Source organism: Zosterops lateralis (genome assembly GCF_965231275.1).
Source record: "Zosterops lateralis genome assembly, chromosome: 17".
Classification (NCBI taxonomy): Eukaryota; Metazoa; Chordata; class Aves; order Passeriformes; family Zosteropidae; genus Zosterops; species Zosterops lateralis.
The window spans coordinates 12,510,943-12,533,421 of record NC_139777.1 but is presented as its reverse complement, the minus strand read 5'-3'; the positions used below and the strand labels follow the sequence as shown (position 1 = coordinate 12,533,421).

At 40.4% G+C, this 22,479-nt stretch overlaps 1 protein-coding gene across 2 annotated transcripts in view; it reads right to left on the bottom strand.

Moving 5' to 3' along the window:
• Positions 1-22,479, bottom strand: part of CIT (citron rho-interacting serine/threonine kinase) — a gene marked incomplete at its 5' end in the record, with an annotated part of 67,535 nt that overhangs the window by 3,765 nt on the left and 41,291 nt on the right. For both annotated transcript variants that reach the window (XM_083873573.1, XM_083873574.1), the window contains 22 exons: positions 112-190; positions 795-875; positions 1,533-1,661; positions 1,785-1,893; positions 3,195-3,287; positions 4,144-4,283; positions 5,477-5,612; positions 5,814-5,894; positions 6,861-7,030; positions 7,895-7,999; positions 8,290-8,381; positions 8,590-8,770; positions 9,006-9,143; positions 9,240-9,404; positions 9,649-9,811; positions 10,508-10,615; positions 10,786-10,926; positions 12,137-12,241; positions 12,642-12,777; positions 13,281-13,474; positions 13,925-14,122; positions 21,513-21,566. In XM_083873573.1, the coding sequence (XP_083729699.1) occupies positions 112-190; positions 795-875; positions 1,533-1,661; positions 1,785-1,893; positions 3,195-3,287; positions 4,144-4,283; positions 5,477-5,612; positions 5,814-5,894; positions 6,861-7,030; positions 7,895-7,999; positions 8,290-8,381; positions 8,590-8,770; positions 9,006-9,143; positions 9,240-9,404; positions 9,649-9,811; positions 10,508-10,615; positions 10,786-10,926; positions 12,137-12,241; positions 12,642-12,777; positions 13,281-13,474; positions 13,925-14,122; positions 21,513-21,566 (2,798 nt within the window). The remainder of the gene's footprint in view (positions 1-111; positions 191-794; positions 876-1,532; positions 1,662-1,784; positions 1,894-3,194; positions 3,288-4,143; positions 4,284-5,476; positions 5,613-5,813; positions 5,895-6,860; positions 7,031-7,894; positions 8,000-8,289; positions 8,382-8,589; positions 8,771-9,005; positions 9,144-9,239; positions 9,405-9,648; positions 9,812-10,507; positions 10,616-10,785; positions 10,927-12,136; positions 12,242-12,641; positions 12,778-13,280; positions 13,475-13,924; positions 14,123-21,512; positions 21,567-22,479) is intronic.

The following is a 22,479-nucleotide window of genomic DNA, read 5'->3' as shown; positions in this document are numbered from 1 at the left end:
GAAAATGGCAGGAAGAAATCTTTACAGTGGCAGCACAGTACCTTTGCCTGGCAAGTCCCTATATTCCTGCACAACAGGCTGTTCAAAGGAATGAAAAGTGAAACAACTTACCCTAGAGAAGCTCGTGCCTGAATCTCGATCACTTCAAGGGAATTGAAGTGGGTCACGAAGAGATAGGGCTCCCTGTAGGCTGGAGGAGCAGTGCAAAGGCAGGAAAAAACACAAAATACATTCTCTATTAAAAACTTCTAAACACAACAGCAAGCACAAGAGAGGCTGACAGCCCTGTGGGAAAACTAAGGAATACATCTTATGTAATGAAACAGACACCATCAGTAAAGGGGGAGATGCAAGCTTAAAGAACTGTTGCTTTGAAACTGTGTCTCAAGGACTTCACTAACCAAAGTATCATGAAAAAGGCATTAAAGCCACACTATTAACTGAACAAAATCCCATTGGGCAGTGCAAAAGGCCTGAGGGAGCCTTGCTGCCCTCATATATTCTTCATTATTTCAGAAACTTAGAGCATTGTTAAAAATTCCACTAGCCAGTTCAATCAGTGTCAGACCTGGAACATTAAGGAAATGGAACTTCAGTTTAGTTTTCCTTAAATTGCTTGTATTTCAGAGGGTTTGCCATCTGGATTTATAATAAGCCTAAATCATGGGAAAAAGCAACATAGTTTCTGGAAGAATTGGGAAGGGAAAAGAAGACAGAAGGGCTGAGTGAAGAGTACCCATTCTACAAGGTTTCAATAATTTCCATAATCCAAGGGATTGTCCCTCAGCACCTACCAAAAGCTAAGGGCAAGCGGTTCCATTTCAGGTCATCTGTCCTACTGCGCCTTCCATAGGAATCCACAAAGACACCAAACTCTGCCAAGAGAAGTCACATCAGGTCACCAGCATCTGCCTGAATTTTATTCATTTATTTCTGAAGAGAAAAACGTAGTTGCTCCCAGGCTTTTTATCAGGGACATCTTGCAAATCCGAGATTGCCATGAGTTACTCTAAATGCCATGGAATTGGGTTAGATGTAGGAATACTGCCAGGCCAAAAGGTGCTGCAATTCTGCATCTCTTTGTTCCAGCTAAACTAAGGTCATTATTTAATCTACAGTTGGGAGGGTAATGAGATTCTCACCATTACTCACCCAAAATTACAGCTAGAGGGCTTTAGAAGGTTTGTGCATTCCCATGACAAGAGGGCAACAAAAGCAGCTATACCAAAAAATAACACCCTCTCTTATTTAATCACCAGAAGGTTAAAAAGTCTCATCTGTCTCCATTGAAGCCAGACAAAGCCCGAGAGCCCTTGAACATCTTATCAAGGTAATCAAACACCTGTTTGCACTTAACACACTGCCTGCAGTCCTTCCCTCAGGCACAGAAATCTAGGTGCAACAACTGATCCACCAGGCATGGAGAACTTTTAAGCCAAAGCAGGTTGTCCAAAATTCAACAGCATTTGGGTACCTGCTGCAGCTCAGAGAACAGGAGTAGTGCAACACCTGCACAACCATCCTGCACTTACCATGGAAACACAGCAGATACTCCTCCCTCTGCCCTGCTGGGTTCACTTGGATGATACTGACTGGGAAACTGTTAGTGGAAGCAGCAAACACAGCAGAGGCCAAAGTGTGGTCATTTTTATCCAAAAACTCTGCAAAAAGAGTGGAGAAAACAACTGATTTGCACCAACTTTTTTTTCCTAAATTGTTTTGGAAAAGCCATACAAAAGAACCTGTGGAGCCACTTGGAGCATTTCTTAGGAATTATCTCCTACCCTCCAGTGTGTACTGCTTCATCTCAATTTCATAGAACTTGTTGGTTCCAATGATGATGCTGTAGGTGGTCAAATGGATGCAGCTGCAAGGCTCAGAGGTTTCAATCTCCTGGAAAAAAGGACAGTATGGACAGATATTAGTCCCCTGTACCAGCTTACAGATGATGCTGAGTCTGGAATGTTGTATATTGCTGCATTTATCTTTACAAAAGGGAGCAGTGGCAACCTCAAAGACCCTAATAGTCTCTCAAAAGCATGTGGACAAAAATCTTGCTAGAAGAAAGTTTTGTTTTGTTGGAAGTGCTGCTTGAATGCAGATTTACATATCAGCTCGCCTCAAGGGAGATCCTCTTCCTTTTGGAAGAATATACTGTTCTGGAAGATGTTCTGCTCTGCAGCTCAGTTTTCTGGAGCAGCAGTGAGCAGCTCCCTGTTTACAGTAGGGCACAGCCAATCTTCCTTCTTTCCTTCCTTCTTTGTACATGACAGAGAGATGTTGTCCACAAAGACCTGCCTTGTGACTGAAGAGCTGGTATAGCTCTGCAGGTTAGCCTGACACACAGATCCCCAGATCTTCTGAGGACAAAATTCCTTGCATAAATCCTACTTTATCCGGAAATTTAGTTGGCAGAAGAGGAAAGCATATTCTGGGCTTGCTGCCATCTTGTCAGGATCTAAATTCAGTTGTCTGCATTAGTGGAGATAAGGAAAGCCTGCCCTCTAAAACAGCCTTTGCATGTTGTGCATGTAAGCCTTTGTCAGAGGAAGGGCTGCAGACCCTCAGTGTTCCCTGCTGTGAGCAGGAGTTGGTATCAGCGGCAGGGTCTGTAAACATTCCAGGTGTGTTGGCATCCCCAGTGTTTGTGCCCAGATCTCCATCATTCATGCCTTTCCTCCTGAGGGGGCCAGATCTGCATGACTGTGCCCACTGCTTCCCTCCAGCAGTGCCCATGTAGCACTCAGGGGTAACAGCCTCAGTCACACTGGAAAATAAACTGCTGCCTACAAAGTGACCTGCAGAACCTCCCAGCGAGGTGTAGTTTGAGTGGAACATCCTTTCATTTGTGAATAGGGGAGGACATGAGTTTCTGGGTGCCAGCCTGTTTTAAGCCAGGTGGTGTTTAAACTTTTTGTCCTGAGGAGAGATCTCTGAAGGTATGATTACAGCTCAGTCCAATATCTCAAAAAAATCACAGTTCTGTTCTGCATCTCTCCAAAAATGCCATCTCTTATTAAGGAAATTGCTGCCTACTCCACTTTGAGTCAGTGCACAGTGCAATTTGTTATCATTTCAGCTGGCAAACAAATTTTCTCATGCACACAGAAAGATTTTAGATGTTTGCTGCACAGTAAAGGCTTAGAGCACTACGTGAATTAACCTCAACTACAGCAGGGAGTTACTAAACTCACCTTTCTGATACAGAACTTGCTCAAGCTCTCGTTGTATCGCAGAACCACCACTTTACTGGGCATGGCTGCACAGATACAAAGACTGTTCTCAACCTGTAAGGAAGATAACAAGCACAGTTCAGGATGGCAATAAAATAAATTCCATTGCTGAGCGTGTGAAACAGATCCCAGAACCTCTTGCCACAAAAAGAATTTTGCAGAGATAAGCAAGTACATTTTATTAATAGGGTAATTATTGTGAATTCATGAAATAATGAAAAGCCTCTTCACATTCTCAAAAAAGAACGTGAATTTAAAATGGCTTTGATGATTTCTTTTATGCTTGAAAGACGTTAATAAAAAATGAGACTGTTTTCCACAGAAAAGGGATTGACAAATTGAAATAGGTTAGGTCTACATTTTAACCCCAGAAACGTATCTTAAACATCACTTTGAAATGAGTGGTGTTCAGTTTGCTACCAAAGTAATTGTCACAGAAGTAATTGTCAATGAGAATTTCTGCTGTTAAATGCTTCATACTAAAACCAGTAATGTGTGAAATGTCTAGAATTAAAGTGACACAAACACCTAAGGAAATTTGCTAGCCTGGAAGCATGACATTCAAGAACAAAGAGTGGACAGAATTCACTAATTAAAAATCTCAAAACTGCAGTCAATAGTGAGGAGGCAATAGTACCATGCTATGCTGGATTTCTTACTATCTAGCAGTTTAAGCTATACCACCATGGCATCCTGACTGAATTGATTCACATTAGCAGCAAATCCCCCATTCTGTCTCCAGCTCAGCCTCTCTTCAGCCCATACATTCTTATTTGAATAAAAATATTCAAAAATATTCAGAATATAAACCCTGAATATGTTGCCAGTGGAATAAAGATGCTGATTTGTTAATATTAAACTCAGAGCAGTCTAAGGGGTGGCCTGGGGGCACAAGGGAGCTGGAACTTACTTTGCCAGCAGCAAAAAGGTGACATCCTTTGACAGCCTCAAAGACATTTGGTGAGACATCAGGCTGGGCTGGGAGGTGAGACTGGGCTAGAGACTGCTTCACTTTCTTGACATCAACAAGACACAGAGCCCTTTCTTCTCCTGGAAACAAACAAAAAAAAAGTTGCATTTCATCAAGGGAGGACTCCCTATTCTCTACAAGTCTTACCTAAGCAGCAGCTCATTGTTACAGGTTGTTACTGTGGAAACAGTCACAAGGTACCATGTAGAATTCATTCCATGTCATTCCCATTCAAACTGAAACAGAAAACTTTCAAAATCCCAACCCTACAACAGGCAGTAAATCCACCAGGAGAACAACCATTCCTTGCATGGATTATTAGTGTTGCTGAAGTCTAGCAGAACACAGTAATTGTGGCCTCATTAAGACACTATTCCAAATTAGTCAGGAAGTTTTATTTTGCCCTTCAGAACTTCTTCAAGTACAAGATGTTTTAATCACTCTGTTCCAGCAGAGCTGGCAAGGGATTTCCAAGAACTGCTCTAATGAATTGCATTACAGCCCAAGGCCAATTGCTCTCAGAAGTCCAGTGACAGACTAACACAGCCTTCTCATTATGTGTGAGATTTGCTTTGTTCTTTACTACCCTGACACAAATAAACCATGGACATCTTATACCCTTACCAGGAAAAAACTACATAACTAGCAGTACAAGAGAGAGATTTTTGGTTTTCATTCTCTACAAATGTCTTATAGACACTTGATAATTTGGGCTTTCAGATGAAGATACACCCTAATGTTCAGCATGCCTACATCCGTGTGGGAAGGATTATCTCTGGAAAATCACAGATGGAGAGATTAAAGATGGTGCTCCTTTCATAAAGAAATCTTTTATCATGACAGGAGTCCCAGCTTTGTTACAGGGCAAGAGAGGATAAGAGTTGCCCCATGCCTCAGTGATCACATAGGGGTCCTCAAAGAGTTAATTACATTTAAAAGGTTATGCAATAATTGGGAAGAGATGTTCACTGATTAGCTCAACACTTTTTAAACTGAACTTAAAATGATGACTGACCTCTACCCTGGAAATGTTTTGTCTCTGGTTCTTCTCTCCCTCAGCTCTGAAATCAGTTCCTTGTGAAGGTTTAACTGAGCATTCATTCACATAATCCCTCACCAGCCAGCCTCAGACAAGCCTGTGTTAACCACAGCAAGTCATTCCTGCCAATTTACTGATAAAAAAACAGACAAAAACCTGGACCAAATCCAAAGGCAAGCAGGACCTGGCAGCACAAAGCCACTGCAGGGTCAGTGGGAACACACAGCCCTGTACCTGCTATCATGAGTAGCTTCTCCAGATCCTTGATGAGGTGAATTTGGAAGACAGCTCCCATTCCTGGGATGTGCGTTAAGGAATTCTTCAGTACATTCAAGGCATAAAGACCTTCTTCTGCACCCACCAGTACTACCTACAACAGGGGGGAAAAAAAAGGCACTTCGTGAGGAGAACAAGGAATGCTCCAACAGCAACTTGGGTGATACTCTTTAGCAGTGAAGAGAAAAATCAAACTCACAAACGAGTGCATAATTGCACATATTGCAATCAAGCTGCCATTTCCCTGAATCAATTATCCACTACTGAGAAAGACCCAAGTGCACATGATCGTTACCTGGTCACTGAAGGGCATTGTGCAATTTATATCCAAACGGTCTTCACCCTCCAGCTTCAGCAGAGAGTTCCCCAGCAGTTTCTGCAAATGACAAAAATTTTTTTTTCTTGTTGAGTTAATCTTCATCTCTTCATCTGTGAGTATTTTAACAATGCAAGGTCATCATTTCAGACAGGCAAAGAGCTTGGCACAGATTTCTTTTTCTCAGAAAGCTAAAAGGTGCAGGGATACCTCCTACAAAAGAATTAGTAAACTTTTATCTACCTTAGACACAGTAAGGCAAACTGATCGGAATTATCCTAAATTCAGACAGAACCCATTGTTGTCTCTATCCTTTCCATTTTCCCCAACCTCCTACAACAGAGCAGTGGAATTTTCCAAGGGGAAGGATTAAAGAAAAGTATAAGTGTTGGTGGGAGCATGTATTTTTCTCAGAGACAAAAGAAATGTGAGTCTGAGAAAAAAAGAGTATTTCCTGCAGTCAGATATTCCCTACCTCCAGAGCTAATATTCTCTTATGCAATGCCATAGAATCCAACCTCCCTTTACCAAAAAATAGAGTTATCAGTGTAACAGAGTGAGAAAGGCTATCCAAAACCTAAACAAATCTGTTTAACCTCTTATTAGGACTAAAACTTGAACTAAAAAGTACATACCCACGCACACCTCCCCCTAGCAGGAAACATAAAAGCTCTGGCTCTCTAAGAATGGGAGGGGAGGGCATTTTTGCTTCTTTTAAGGTTTGCTCATTTTATGTGGTGACTTATGAGACTGGATTTAAACCACGTCCTAACTGCTTTTCCTTCCCCTGCTGGAATTACAGAGATATTTTTGGATTCTCTTACTACACTCCTCAAGTCTAAAGAAGGGTATTGTAATACATAGCATCAGTCTCACAGTGAACTGGCTCCTGGTGCTCAAATCATAAGGCAGAAGCAATAACTTACCTTCAGTTAAACCTCAGTATGTCAAATACCGAAAAAATATTTTTCAAAACTCTGCTCCCTCCCAGAATATTTTATGATTAAATGAAACTTTTATACTCACAGCATCAGCCTCAGCTTTTTCTCTGGAAACTCTCCCACCTGCCACTATTGATTCCAGTGCTGTGACCCAGCGCTGTTTGTCAGGGAAGCTGGGTGCTAACAGGTAGAGTGTTCTACCAGGCCAGCAAGTGGTGTGTGGATGAGACTCCAATTTTAGGATATATGGCACATCTGAGATGTTATATAGATAGAATAAGACTTAGATTAGTTTTTGGAATATTGTCAGTGGACTTAAAATCAACACCTTTCAGCCTCATTGGAGAGAAGTTGTATTTATCATGACGTACCATGGCAATTTACACATTGGTTTCTCCTTTACAGGTCCTGCACAGGCTAGCTACTTACACCTAAATATTAGCTGGATGTAAGCAACCCATACATACAAGGCTGTCTTTAACTCAACAAAAATAATTTCTTGCCTTTTATTCAAAAGAGAAAGAAATTCCATTGTGGAAAAAAACCCCACCAAAAAACAGAACAAAACCAGCGATTTGACTAAAGTTTTCCCTGTGCTGATTAAGAAAAATCTGTAAAAACTGGTTATGGAAACCTTTGTTTTTAACAGTCTGTATCCTTTAATGTAACAGTCAAGACATACAGAATCTTATCCATCAGTTCTGTTCAGTACATACAAATCAACACATCAACATTTTTTCATAATAAGAGACTGTATACACCCCACAGCATTTCTAAGTTAATGGCTTTGTGGTCAGAGCACAATGGTGGCAGGAGTTATGACACATCACAGTTAATAAAGAAGAAATTTAAATAAACCGAGTGTTTATGCTACAAATCTCTTAAAGTTTACTTCCATTTGGTTTGATGACTATATTAACCACAGTTCTAGCACGACAGAAGCAACAGCCTGGGTGTAACTAGATCTGGACTACTGAGCTACTCCTCTAATTCAGATGGAGGTAAATTACAGCATTACACGATGAAAGCTCGAGGGAGAAAACTCTGTTCAGCCAAACAAGGCTAACTGATGGCAAGCCAGATGAAATCCATTTGACCTCATCTATGTAATATTCTCACCTGTCTTTGCTGTATTGGTAAGCTCAGTAGCTCCTACAGCTCCATGAACAGTTACATCACCATCAGGAAGGCAGAGCTCAAATTCCTCCAGAGGCCTCTGTCCAGCTGCAGGACAATGGGGAGACAGATTAGGAATGGACAAACAGGTAGCAAGAAAATAATTCTGATAGCAGAAAGAAGTGGATGCACACTGGATGTTTTCACAGCTGGATTATTATGACATGCCAGCCAATAAAACGGCTAAGGTTGTAGAAAAAAATAATGTTCCCTTATCATTGAAAATTTAGCTAAATTTGGTACAGCCATAGCAAACAGTAATAATCTTTAAGCCTCTCAATCCACCAAACAATATCAGAATATTAAAAAATACGTCCCTGCTAGAAATTCTAAGTTACCTTCTCTTGCTTCTGCATCATAAATGAGCACTTTGGTTCCTTCCAGGACAATATACTTCCTGTCCCAGCCCTGTTGCCCACGTTTATTATTCCTGAAGAAAATAAGCACAAAGCCATGTTGGACTGTCTGCTTGGATTCTACATAAAGCAAACATGCAACTCCTATAAAAAACAAATTTCAGTGGTAGCAATTGTAATGCCATGTAATTGGCCTGTACCAATTATCTCATTGTAAGAGCCAGGGTAATATAAGGCCAAATATTTCAGCACCTGACATGGCACCAAGATTCCTGTTTGTACCTTGGCACTTTCATCCACCCTTCAAGACGCAGACTGGTGCTTGGCTCCTTCAGCTGCAGGCCAGGGGAATTCATCTTATCCCGGCAGAACGCTTCCGAGAAGTGCGTGGCATATTCTGCTGGCAGCCCACAAGTAGCTGGCAAGCAAGTTGAGCATTTTGGGTGACACATCACCTGGCATTCTGACAAGAGGACAGGGAAAAACTTCTGTTAAATGACAAAAAAAAGAAAAAATATCATGACACAGCTGCCTCAACTTCTAACACACAAATCCCAGCCTCTCCAAGGTTCCCCTGCCACTTCAAACCACCAGATGCTTTCTGATTGTTTGCGCCAAGTAGATTCAGAGTCTTCACACCTGTTCTAGAGGGCTGATGGCTTTGCCTCCCCCCAAGCTGTGCTTTTTTTTGCCCTTACCCAGACACTTGGAGGCCTGCCTGCCAAAGTGCACTGTGTCCAGGCACACAGCACACTTGGTGGCCCTCATGTTGAGCCCCACGTTGAAGCGATGGGGGATGTTGTGGTGCATTCGCTCCTTCAGGCGCCGACTGTACTCTGCAAGGGACAAAACTCATCAGCAGGGTAACAACTAAATCAATGAAGAGATGGCACTGACAGAGGTAGAAGAGTAGGAACTGAGCAGGAGCCTACCCTCAGGTGTGGAGGCTTCCTTCCTGCGGCTGGAGGGTGGAGCCAGCAGACTGATGGGCGTGGGCTGGTGCTCTGGGGAGCGCACTATGGCAGACATGATGATCTGCTGCCTGGCTGTGGCCGGGGTGGACGGGTGAGGGTGGTCGGATATTTTCCGATGAGCAGCTACAGACAAGACAAATGTCCCTGGTTAATGTGACCAACATTGCACTCTGGCTCCTAGCAGGGCTCTGTGTCACCAGTCTGCAGTTACAGCCCGCAGAATCAAGTGTAGCCTTATTGTAACTTCACAGCAGTGGTAATAACTAAACAATATATGTTATTGCTAGAGTGGCACACAAGTAAAGGCACGTTTTCAGACCAAAAATGTGTGCCTCCTTTCAGATCAACCTTTTCTGTTAACCCCTACCTTCTTCACGAGCAGATCTGAGTTCAATGCGTGTTTTCTGTAGAGCCTCCTCCAGCTCAGCAGAACGAGCCTTCTCCTTCTCCAGTGCCACTTTCAGCTCATTGTATTGCAGGGGAACCTGTGTGGGTAAAGAAGGGTCCTCTTTCCGCCGACTAAACAGGCCCTAGCAACAGAAACACACAGACAACTCCTAACTCCTAGCAAGAGATGGCTTAAACTAGGCAAAGTGACACTAGCTAGTGGCAGTCCGGCCAGAGGGCCTAATGGCAATTCTGTTATGTGTAAGGATGGATTTTTAGTTCATATTGGCACTGGAGAGAAAAATGTCAAGATATGGATTAATTTAAAGAGGGATGTACATTACCTGTCAGTACTCACACCTGGAGTTTCCAAAAGCATCTAAACAGAGGATCTCAAAATAGGTGGTTAAAATTAAATTACTTCATTCAAAATGACAGAACAGCTTATGACAAAGATGTGACACCAGTCACATCCCCTGACTGATCAGTTCTATGCTGTCACTACAGGACAACTACTCTTGATACACAATCGGCTTGTACACATATACATACTTACCATTAAAAAAAAAAAACAGGCTTAAAATTCTGTATTCCTACAGCCTCACTGAGGTGTAGCTACTGGGTTGTAACCTAAGTGTTGGAGGAATAACAAAATACCAGAAAAGCAACAAAGAACACATTCTGCCTAGTAAAGTTTGTGTTCCCCAACTCAGGATGGTCTTAAATGACAACAACATTTTGTTACACAAAGAAAGATAAAAGAGAATATTAAGAATACACAGCACGTAACTAATTACAAAACCATTTAATTCCATGCCTCTCAAACCTTCTTCACCCACCTTTTTCTTTTTTGCTGGTTGGTCCATCTTTGCCTGCAGGAAATCAATGAGTTTAGTTTGCTGAGAAATAGTGCCCTCCATTTTCACTTTTTCATGGGAATAGAGAACCTGTGAATCACACACAGATGCAAGAAATTTCATCTTAACAGAAGAAACAAACAAATAACTTGATAGCAAAACAGAGCTAAAAAATACTGTAAAGAAAGTGCCACACCAACTGTAAATCACATCCTAAAGCCTCACAGGGAATGAGGCAGAGCACTGCCCTGCTTCCTCACCTGAATGTTTTCCAGCTGATATTCCAGGTCACTTCTCTCAGTCTTCAGAAGATCTGCTCGGTCCAGAGCCTCTTGCAGACCTTGAGTCAGGCGGAAGATGTGATTCTTCTGTAGATCCATTTGCTGCTGCAGCTTTGCCTGCTGTTGAAAGGGAAACAAAGGCCAGTGTTTTGTGTTTGTTGTCTTCTTGTTTGTAAGTAAAAGCTATTAAATGTTGTCACTCCTTGTAAAATAATTACCATTGCAGAACTTATAAATAAACACACAATTCATCAAAAGCTGGCCAGTTGCAATACTCTAGAAGATTCCTTGCTTTCAGAATGCATTGTGACTAAACCAGCATTCCTGTGTATTTATATTAATATGTAGTAACACCATTTTCTCAAGCTCTCTTTACAACCACCAGAAGCCACCTCAGTACTTTGTAAAAATAAATTAAACTATAATCTTTACTATAAACCAGGACAGTCATAGTCACATGAGATAAGGAAAATAATGGCCAGCTGTGTACATCTTTGTCTCCAATTAACACCAGAGGGCACATGACAAAATGCTCCTAATTCTTTTAGGATTTACGCTTTCTTAACAAGAAGGTCCCTGACTAGGAAAACCATGAACATACCTATGCTACAAAGCAAGAGCATAAAAAGACAATAAAGCAAGAGCAGAAAACTTCCCTGGTGATGCATACCGAATAGGCAACCTGTCAGTACCCCCAGAATACCAGAAAGCTGCAATTGCCCTAATTGTCCATAACCACCCCTGAAATCCTCCTCTGGGGCCTCTTCCTCCACCACCCAGAACTGGTTGCCTGCAGTTACTCCCTGATATGGCACAGGTGTGTGACCTTGGATTCAAATTCTGTGACCCAAATTAATGATGAAAAGAGCTGTGAGAAGCCTCACCTGTGGCCTCCAGGTGTGCACCCTCAGCATGTTGGCTCCAGAGCTGATTTTAACCTATGGCCCTTACCCTTGGCCTGGTCAGAACTGTACCTGGGCACAGACCTGGCCTTGCAGACCTGACCTAGTTCATGTCTCATGACTGGAGGCTTCTATAATGATCACTGGTACCTTCAGCAAATCTGCCCTGGTCCTCTTGTTCAGGTCCTGTCCTCACCTGGCACACTGTCCCCCTTGGCAGCTCCCCTGCCCCTGAGGAGCAGCTGACTTTTACTGCTCCCTGCCATGGCCACACACTCGGCAAACTTGTAAGTGAAAACAACTCCCCCAACTTGATTAATCTCCCCAGTTATATAGAAGAAGGATGGATGTGTAACTCTTATTCACACAACCTCCCCTCCTCAAGATGTGGAACCTTCTGAAGTTCTAACATGCATCTCCAAGGTTACCTCCTCCAGAAGCCTCTGCTTGAGCTCCCTTTCTGTCTCAAGCTTCTGCTGTAAACTGCGGGCGTTCATCTCCAGCATGGCATGTTTCTTCTCCAGGTCATTGAGCTGGGAAAGAGGGTCAGAGTAACATTGAGCACTAATAAATATAGTTCCACAGTCTAAAAATCCAACTTCACCAAGCACATGCTGAAGAAAAACTATACAATTAGCCTTTGGTTGCTGGGGAAAAATGAGCCAAAAGACATTTTGGCTTGTTCCAATGCAGATTCCAAGTTATTGAAGGACTTCATTCCAATCATCATAGGCTGCTGTCTGCTTTAGTCTTTTTCAAAGAAAATCTGAGGTCTTTGGCTTGAAGATAGAATTCTATTCTATGCCCTCCAGTCTTTTTAATTTGTCTCTATAACATCTCAAAAAAAGCTGCTCAAGGCCATATTTCTAAAAGTAATATCAGTGGAAAAGTATTTTATCTAATTATGGAAGTCTAGGATTGAAAGTTACTTACCTTATCAGAAAGGCTCTCTGCTTTGAGTTTTTGTTCCTTGAGTGCTTGCTGCAGGGCCAGAATCTCTGCCTTGTGTTCCTTGACAGCCAGTTCTACCACCTGGCGAGACTCAGTAATACGCTGATCTGCTCTCACTCTGCATTAAAATGGAAAATAACATTACCTAACTCCTTGCAGGCTTGACCTCTCCCTAACAGGCAGTGGCATCAATAACTCTTTCAGAGGTTGCCTCAAATTCAAGATGTTACATTAGAAAGCCAGACTGTTTGCTGCAACACTTTTATATTATATAACCCTGTTCCTGCCCTTGCCAGAACTACAGCCTTAAAAATTCCAAGACCCTACAGGAAAAGTCAGGAGCAAAGACTATTTTTCCATAAAATAAAATAGAAGATAATAAATCAAGACATTTTATAAATTACAATGATAAATACCACTCCCCTTGAATGGTTCACTTGCAAAGAAACAAAAGGAACAATATCAGTGATGACTATTAACTAATAAACCATTTTTAGAACTACCTCACAAGATTTTATATTTAGCTCCAACTCCCATATCCTATGCTAAATATAATTTTTGTACTAGCTTCTATACAGCATTTTCATAAAAGTTAATATAAGGGAAGGAAGGGAGAGAGACCTGCTCTGTTTCTCAGTATCCAGCATCCTCTGCAACTCTCTAACTCGACATTCAAACTGGGACTTCTCATCCCCTAGAACATTTCTCCAGGCTTCCCACTGGCGCTCTTTCTCCAGAAGTTCATCATTCAGGGCCTCCAAGTCCATTACTTGCTCTTCCAGCATCGTACATGTTGTCTTCAAGGCCTCCATAGTCTAAAAATAAATCCTCCTATCAATTCTCACATCCCACATCAAGCGTGCACTTTCAGCTTCAGCCTCACCATTTCGATTACAGTACATGCAAATCTGCAGCCAACAGGAGCTGGGAAATCACAGCCCATTTATTTCAAGGCTCCTGAACATTCACTTGTGATCCCTCATAATGTCAGGTCGATCTCATTATGAACATTTCGAGATTTCCAGGGCCACCAAATTAAAATGAGTAATTCCAAATGACAATGCCTTCAGAGGGCAGGATTGCTAAATAAAATTGTGTAAAAATACGATGGGAAATACCAAAAATTTCCATTCCACCCAACTGCCCTGGGAAGGAAGGCTTAAATTCCCCCTGAAGCATCATCACTTCTTATGGGTTTCCAGATGTCAAAGGCATTTTTGCCAGCTCCCACAAAGAGCTCCTGACCCAGACTTAGAGAGCCTTACTTGTTTCTGGCTGGTCAGCTGCATCTCCCTCTCAGTGATCTCTCGGCGGAGATGATCGACCTCACTCCGCAGCTGGACAACCTCATCGTTGGCCCCTGAGGCCTCGTCGAGTTGTTTGGACAGGAAGAAATTCTGGTTGTTCAGCTCTGCATTGTCTTCAGTGAGCTGGTTCAGCTGCTCTTCCAAATCTGAAATCACCTAGAAAGAAAAATAAATTACACGTGAGTGAGCACAAGTTTTTGAAAATGCGTTCTCACACAGAATTATTTATTGCCAAGCTTTTAAATTTTTTCTAATTCAAACAAAAGGGCAGTATTATAGTGGTAGATATTTGTGCATAGTAATGTACTTGGATTAGAAGTAGAGTTTTGTGTCTTAGAGAAAAAAAGCTTGTTTTTTCTTTTTAATCTGGTTCAGAGCATAAATATGCTGCAATGTAATTTATTATTTGAGAGAGCTGTCATAGCTAAAGCACTGGATTGGGAGCCAGGAGTTCTGGCTGGATTCTCAGCTCTGCTGCTGACTTACAGTGACCTTTTGCCAAAGCACTTTACCTTTTTTTTGCCTCAATCTCCCCTAAGTGCAATGAGGCTAAATACTCTCAGAAAGGCTTTCAAAGTTTGGTATTGAAGAAAACAGACCAAGAGGTGCAGTGGAGGCAATACAACCTGATGGATATCCCTGGGAATTACTTATATTATTATTTGTAACACTGGGTTATAACCAGGAAAGGCAGAAAAATGTTAAGAAATACAGTCTATCAAAGTAACAGCATTATGGATGGCAGCTGGGTACACATGAGGGAAGAAATCAGTGTGGTAACACAACACAGAAAATCAGTGAAAAGCAATAACTCAACAAGGCCTTTGCCAAAGTGGGAGCACCCATTTGTTCAATCAGCCTTAACTAAAAGCTTTAAACCACAGTCCTCTCCAATTGAAAGGCAAATATAAACAACAGTGGGCCATTTTCACAGTTGGTTTTATGAATGATAGGCCTGAACACAGGGTGAATGAATACATCCCTCCTCCTAACTCAAAACCAACATCTCCACAATGCAAGAGAAAGAAACCTCAGTATAATCTTGAAATTAGCTTAATAAAAAGAATTTCAGAAACTGGTAAACTCTATATAATTCACATTCAACTCTTAAAAATATATTCTAGAGGCTCTTTTGCCTGGATGTCAAAGAAAAGTGAATAAGATACTTCATTAAATGGGAAAAAATAAAATCTCAGAGCACAGTTGGCCACACATTCAAATTTAAATGTTCCAATTTCCTACACAAGCCAAGGACTTAAATATCTAAAGCAGTAGAGGATAGAGCACACAGCTCTTCTCAGCTCTCTGGAAAGATGACAACCATTTCTTTTTGAAGGCTCTGTAATGCATATTTTGGCAGCCTTTTACCATGCCTCTCCTGGATCTAAATTAACAGTATTTGGTTTTTAAACTGTGAGCAGAAAAAGTCCAACAGCCATTACTCCCTGCTGGGTGAAGGGGAGTTCCTGCCACCCATATGTTCAGGGTCAAATCAAGATGATTCACACTACAAAACAACATTTCTGAAGCAATCTGATCATGGGCTTGTTTCTGAGCACTCTCACTGCCCTATTCAAAAAACCACATTTTCCTCTGCATTGTTTGCACCAAGCTTTCAGAGGGGGCAGTCTGTGTCATAAGGACATGTTAGTGTCTATACTGCTACAGACATAAGAACTTAGATATGTTTATACAAACAGAAAGGAGCAAAAGAACATTTGTTTTTACAGTGTTGTACCTACTGCTCTTACAACAGCTGAGATCTCTACTAACTGCCAGATAAGCTCACTTCCATTTGTTTTAACTTTATGTTTAACCACACCATGTATCTAGGCAGTTTCAAGATATATAAAATATATCTTGAATGGTTTCTTCCACATCTATTTTATACACTAGCACAAGTAATTTCTATTTTAAAAAAAATAAGCTAGTTTTGAAATACAAGAAAACCAAGATGAGGGAAACATAAAATGGATAAAGTCATGTGCAGAGTTAATATGTCCAACTACTTAATTAGTTATTAAAACTGGCTGTATTTCAAGTTGATTTTATTCCTTAGGGGCTGGAAGTTAAGATCCAATTTTCTTTTATTCTAGGTTCTGCGATTTTGTCTTCTTTCCCTGAATACAACTAAAATTAAACCAGATCATATTATATTTCACTGCTACATTTTATCTAGTAGGATATTTCTGGAAAGCTTCAGATAAATACCAAAGCAGTTAAGAAAGAAGGATTCCAGAAGATGTGACATGATCTCTTTCCTTCTTCTAACAGTGTGTTTACTGGCAATTTCAAAATACCTTGACTTAAATTCCAAATATATTATAACCTAAATAATCTAGATAGATAGATATAATTTTTTTTTTTTAACAAGAGAAAATTTGAGTATTTGAGAAAATACTGCTTTGTTCCTCTTGGTACAATTCTTCCATTTTTCATGGGGAAAGGGGATGTTTGTTAAGACATGCAATAGCAACCTACAGCCATGAATAACCCAAGAGGATTAGAGGGTTTATTAACACTATAAAGCCTAAAGAGCAATGGGTAGTACTGACACAGGAAAATGGCATGTAGTGTGATAGAAATGCCTGTCCTGGGGATCAACAAAAAAAGAAAACACAGATCGAAAAAACCCCATACTTAATTGGAAATGTTGTCTTAGGCATACATACGACCTATACCAGAATCCTTTACCTGGAAAGAGTTAATAGTTTTAGATGTTTTCGTCTTCAGTTTAGAAAATCTTTATGCAAAAAAAAAAAAAAAAAAAAAGCCCCAAAAAAAACCCAAACAAACCAACCAATCCTAAGCTATTCTGAGGTAAATGTGAAGTATATTAAAGGAAAGTCAGTAAGAAAATGCTATTGTATCCTTTAGAGACCCATAATATAATTAGAAAAATCTTCACATTTTAAGTTTATGAATTAACCAAACACTTGAAACCTTGGAGAAGCAATTGACTAGAATTGACAGCCACTGTATCTGTGCCACTGCATCACCACTCACAGAGGAACTGGAAATTTCTCCTCTATTTATGCACATCTTCATCACAACTAATCCATAAAACAGAGATACCATCTAACTACACATTTGTTCACTGCACACCACATCTAAGAACACAGCTTATCTTTATCCTGATGCAGAGGACTGTATCACATTTTTAAATATTGCAGAGCAACCCAAGCAGAGCAGCTCCTCAGCAGAAGGAGCCATATCCAGCATAATTCTCTCCCTACGGAGTAGTCTGAGGAAAGCAAAATATTCCTCTAGTGAAACTGAGCAGATAAACAGCTGCTACCCCTGGTCCTACAAATCTCTCCAGCCATGGATCAAATAAAATATCAGAGCAACAAACAGTCAGGGCCATGATGATTTGGCTTGCACACCAGACAAAATGTACTAAATTTAATCCATATGCTCCACATATCAAAACCACAGGCACAATAATGAGGAAAAGGAGAAAATTAAGGAGTTTTATTTATATACTAGTGACTGCAGCTTAACTTCCCCATACCTTATTCCTTCATAAATGTGTCTCAGTTCTCAGATGCCATCAGCAGACATGCAGAAAAATGTTAGGACACAACAAAGGAAACTGTTTTGGGATGCTATCAGCAGTGTCTTATTTGGAGTTTAATGTAATTCCCGACTAATAGTGTTGCTCTATCCATTTCCACTCCTCCCCACCCCCATTAATCTTTACCAGAAAGCTACCTGTCAGAAGTAAATAGGAAACAAGAAAAAGCTGTCTCTTAGCCCCAAATTATTGTGAGGAGGAAGTGAGAGCAGACATCAGACTCCTTTTGTCTTCTCCTAGTCTCTGAGACAAAGCTTTTCAGGCAAAGAAATCCCGACACTGAGAGGCCCAGGCTCTCAAGCAGGGCTGCAGACAGATTGTATCTCTGTTCCATCAATACTTAACAATGTATCCATCACTTTCCTCCCCTCTCCATAGTCAGACAACATCTGTGCCTTGAAGCACACCTTAAACATGGATCTCAGTCACCAAAAACTCATGGTTTATCCTAAGGGGCATTGGGAGCTGCAGAGTAGTTGGACACTGCCCAGACTGCATTCCTCTCCTTCCCACAGCAAGCCAGGATTAAAACACCCAGTCCCTGTGTTCCTGTCCTGGGTCCTAGAAGATGAGCTGCCTCTCCCAAACAAAAGCCTCTCCCTCAAATGATGATGTCCACAGTGAAGGTCTCATTAACCTCTCTCACAGCAAGGCCTCAGAAGTCTCTGATTTTTTTGTCAGCTACAAAAACTACAAAGCTCCATTTCTGCCTCTAACTGATATCTGCCATCATATTTTCTGTGAAATGGGAACCAAGGATAACCCCCTACTACCCAACAGGAATTTTACTTTTTAAAAATAATCTAACAAAGCCATAAAAAAGTTTCTGCCTCGGTATTAGCCTTGTCACAGTGGGCAAGATTCCTTTACTCTGAAACACAATTTAGCATCAAAGTAACATTTTTGAGTATTATTTTGGAAGCTCACAAGAACACAGATTGTTCTTGTATGTCAACTTATTGAGCCAATGTGGAATCAGGATCTTAGACTGAATTCAGCAGGAATTCACACGTAACTAAAATTATACCTGTCTGATGGGCTCACAGATTCAGTGACTCAGTGGCCAATCTCTTGCACAAGTGCAGATCAAGCCTGCTAATGTTTAAGACTGGGACACCAGATGATGACAAAAGAAACACAAGAAGGAAAGATAAACATTGTTTTATTGAAGAAGACTTGAATACATGGAAATGCAATATCCAATTAGTAATAAGAAATGCCATTGATTGCTAAAGAGCAACAGCCTGGACCTGAACATCCCAGATGATTCAGATGGTGGTCCTCTGGTATTTTACCAAGCTCAGTGCAAGGCTTTTATACAACTCTTTCCTGCTAAATATTTAAAGACTTTACTACTTGCTTACTGGAAGTTTCCTTTTGGAAACAATTATATTATTATTTAGATAACTTAGTTGTATTTTTAACTTTAAACATGTTGGTGATCTCAGAGGTATCTGGAAGAACTGACAAATGTGCAAATTTTCCTATTTAAGAATGCCTTTTATTTCTAGATCTTTCTTTGATTGCCTGGAAAATACTTTTGACACTCAAATGGACCACTTTTTTCATAGAATAAATGTAGGGAACTACTTCTCCCTCAAGAGATTTGCTGGATGAGCTATCATTGTGAGCAGGCTGTGATAAGATATGACTGTGTGTGTGCCCACAAGCCCATGTGTGTGTACAGCAGGTACCACAAATTACAATTTTTGTTGTAATTACATATCCTATTATTTCTTGCTCAACTGAGTGACAGAGAAAGCACGAAAAAGGAGAACCTAAAAATGCCTCCTTGGTCAGAGACCTCAGCAAAAGAAAGAACAAGTGTGCAATGAAGATACAAGGAAAGCAGACATAGCCATCTCTACAATCAGAAGCTGTGACCTTTGTGAAGCTAGAGAAACAGGAACAATACCAAAGAAAGTTGATTAAGTATTTTTATTTATCTTTTGAAGACCACAGAAGTACTGAAGTAATTTAATTTTTCAATTTTTTTCCCTGTCTAATCTTATTTTTGTAATTCTTACGCTGTTTGGAGCTTCTTAATAAGATCAAATAAAAAGCAATTCCCTACCAAAGTTTGCCAGACTTGTTCAAGGAGTTTGTGTCAGCTTAAAAAGGATCTCTCTTGAGAACTTCCTGAAAGAATAAATCCATCCTTTATCATGTTGTATAAGTAGCAGCATATTACAATTATTCCCTTGAAGTGTTGTTGGATTTTAAAAGGAGCATAAATTCTAATCACCTTCAAGTGGAGTCACACGGTCACCAATAAGCACAGCCTGCATCATACTGATACCATCAGATAAAAACAAGTTTGAAACATCTGGTGAAAGCAGTGTAATTAGCATTTCTTGACCCTCACGGGCAATAGAAGATTGCCCTGATTTCCTCATTCCTCAGGCAGGATGGGCAGCCAGGAGCAGTCATAACACACAACATGAAAATATCTGTCCATGGTCAATTAAATTATACATGCATTCTCCTGGGCTGCAAAGAGAATGTATGATGGGCATGTATTATTCATTTAGGAACTATTTAATTAATTTCTTATTGATGAGGATGTCTGATCCCACTTATCCCACTGAAGGACCTTACAATGCACAACACTTTTACAAGTCCTTTGAAGCTCTTGACCTTCTGGAAATGTTATGGGTCATTCTTCACTGCTGGAGCTTGTTTCCAACACTCAGAGCTGAAGTGTCACTGGATAATGAGTTGCAGCTCTGCAAGGCAGCTGGCCCTGCAGTGAACAGAAGCCACAGAGTCTCCACACCTGTTTTCTCTCTGCATAGAGATCACAAAAGTGTTTCCACAGAAAGCTGTCACTCTGAATGAAAGGCAAGGTCCAGAGCAACAGAAGATAGCTCTGGATGTAAGATCTAGGATGACACAAAGGGAGCTAGATACTCCATCTAAGAAAATGAGGAAGGGAACAGAAAGTGAAGTTTCTTGTGTTGGATTTGTTTCAGACAGAGGTTAAAATACTTTGGAAAGCTGTTCTTTCTCACTTCCTCCTATTAGATATTCTGTGTCCAGAAGAACCCCCTTGCTTAGTGCTAAGGAGCTAGTGGGGAAAACAGAATGACTCTCATGCTGAAAAGATATTTTAAAAGATGGAAACTTATACATTAGAGACTTACTCCTACAGCATGAAAAATTGCATTTGAGGAAGTCACTGGAAGCAGGGAAACAATCAAGATAAAAAGTCCCAGCTATTAAGCCCTGCTTACAGTGTGGGGGTAGAGAGAAAAAGCCCAGAATAATTTATAGTCACTGCTGACCCAGAGGACTGTGGTCCTTATCCAACACTTGTGTCATTCATGTCATCAGAAGGCAGAAACTTTCCATCAACTACCATAAACAAGTGTGAAGATAGTGTTAAACTGCAAGAATCCCTGTGGATAGACAAAGCCCTTGGACATCTGTCCTGGACTGATGAAATAAATCTGAACACATGTCAAAGATCTTAAGCAACAGAAAGTGAAAATTCAGATCCTGAAGTTCTCTCTGCTGTATGTCAATGTATTATTTGGAACCTTAACATTTCTTATCTCTTCAAACAGTGTTGAAATCCTCCTTAAAATCCACTCTGGCCTAGATCTACAATGCAGCTCAGGATTTGGACAGGTAGATCTTTTCTTCTTGTGAGCAGAAAAGATCTTCACCTACAGTCATTTTTTGCAGCTGCTACACCATTCTTATTAGCTGCACTGCAATGAGATATTTTAATTTATTTTCTTCTCCAAAAAGAAGAACAGTGACAATTTCACGATCAGACTAAAACCTCAAAATTGAGGTTTACCTGAAACCTAAAAGAAATCCAATCCAATCCATCCAGCTCCTACTAGCACCTTGAAGCCAGAAGTCCACATTAGGAACTAGTGTCATCAAGGATTAAATGAGGAAATTGTTTGTTTCATTATCCTTAATTTCAAAATAATTCAATGATCTGTATTTAATACTCACTGTGCAGCTATTACGAAGGGCTTCAAATTTACGCTGGATTTCATCTCTATGTGCCTAAAGGAGGTAAGAAGTTAATCATCAATTTTTCATACATTAGAATTCGAGAATGCTGTTGCTAAACAAACTGCAGAACAATCTACCAGCAAGCAAAGTTTGGAAGGCAGATGCTGCAGGCTATGAAAGCACTTTGCAGTGGCAAAGAACTGATTAGCAAAAGTCCCATCCTACTTAATCAAAATACACTTATGCTCCCAACTCTGAAGTGCTTTAGGAAAATCTACAAGCTCAAGAATGGAATTATGTAACAGGTTCCATCTGAAATGGTCACCAGAAGACTTGTTGATCCCATGTCAAGTTTTTACATTCTTGACATCTTAATTTCAGTTGGTTTTACTTCTGTATCCAGATTGGTGTTTCATAGAAAATAAATACTGCATACAATTTAATGCTTGCAAAGAAAAACTACAATGATGTATAATGCAAGCTACCCCAAACAACTCTGCCAATCTACCTGAATCCTACTATAAAGTCTCATTTAAGCCCAAGCCTCTCTAAAAAGTAGTGATAAAACATAATAATCAATTCTTTGAAGGACAGCATCTAAAGTACAGAAAAGTTCAAACACTCATTTTAAAGAATGCAGTATTGCATGCACCATTTTACCCCTAATTTACAAGCAAAGCATGACAAAGCAAAAGTTCTTGTTTCAGCCTCATGGCCTCTTTCAAAATTCAAACTGATTTAACAAGTGTCTAATGTCATGTGCTATCTGAAAACTTAAACAAAAGGTTACTGCTCAAGCACATCCAGCCACCTTTCTTCATTCAGAACATTTTCCTTAGAGCCAAGAGACTAAACAGGAAAAAAAAAAACAAAAAAAAAAACGTTCAGCAGAAGTCAGATATGAGAGCTTAAAAGCTATCTTACCACAACAGGCAATGCAAGAAATAAAAGTGTGTAAAAAACT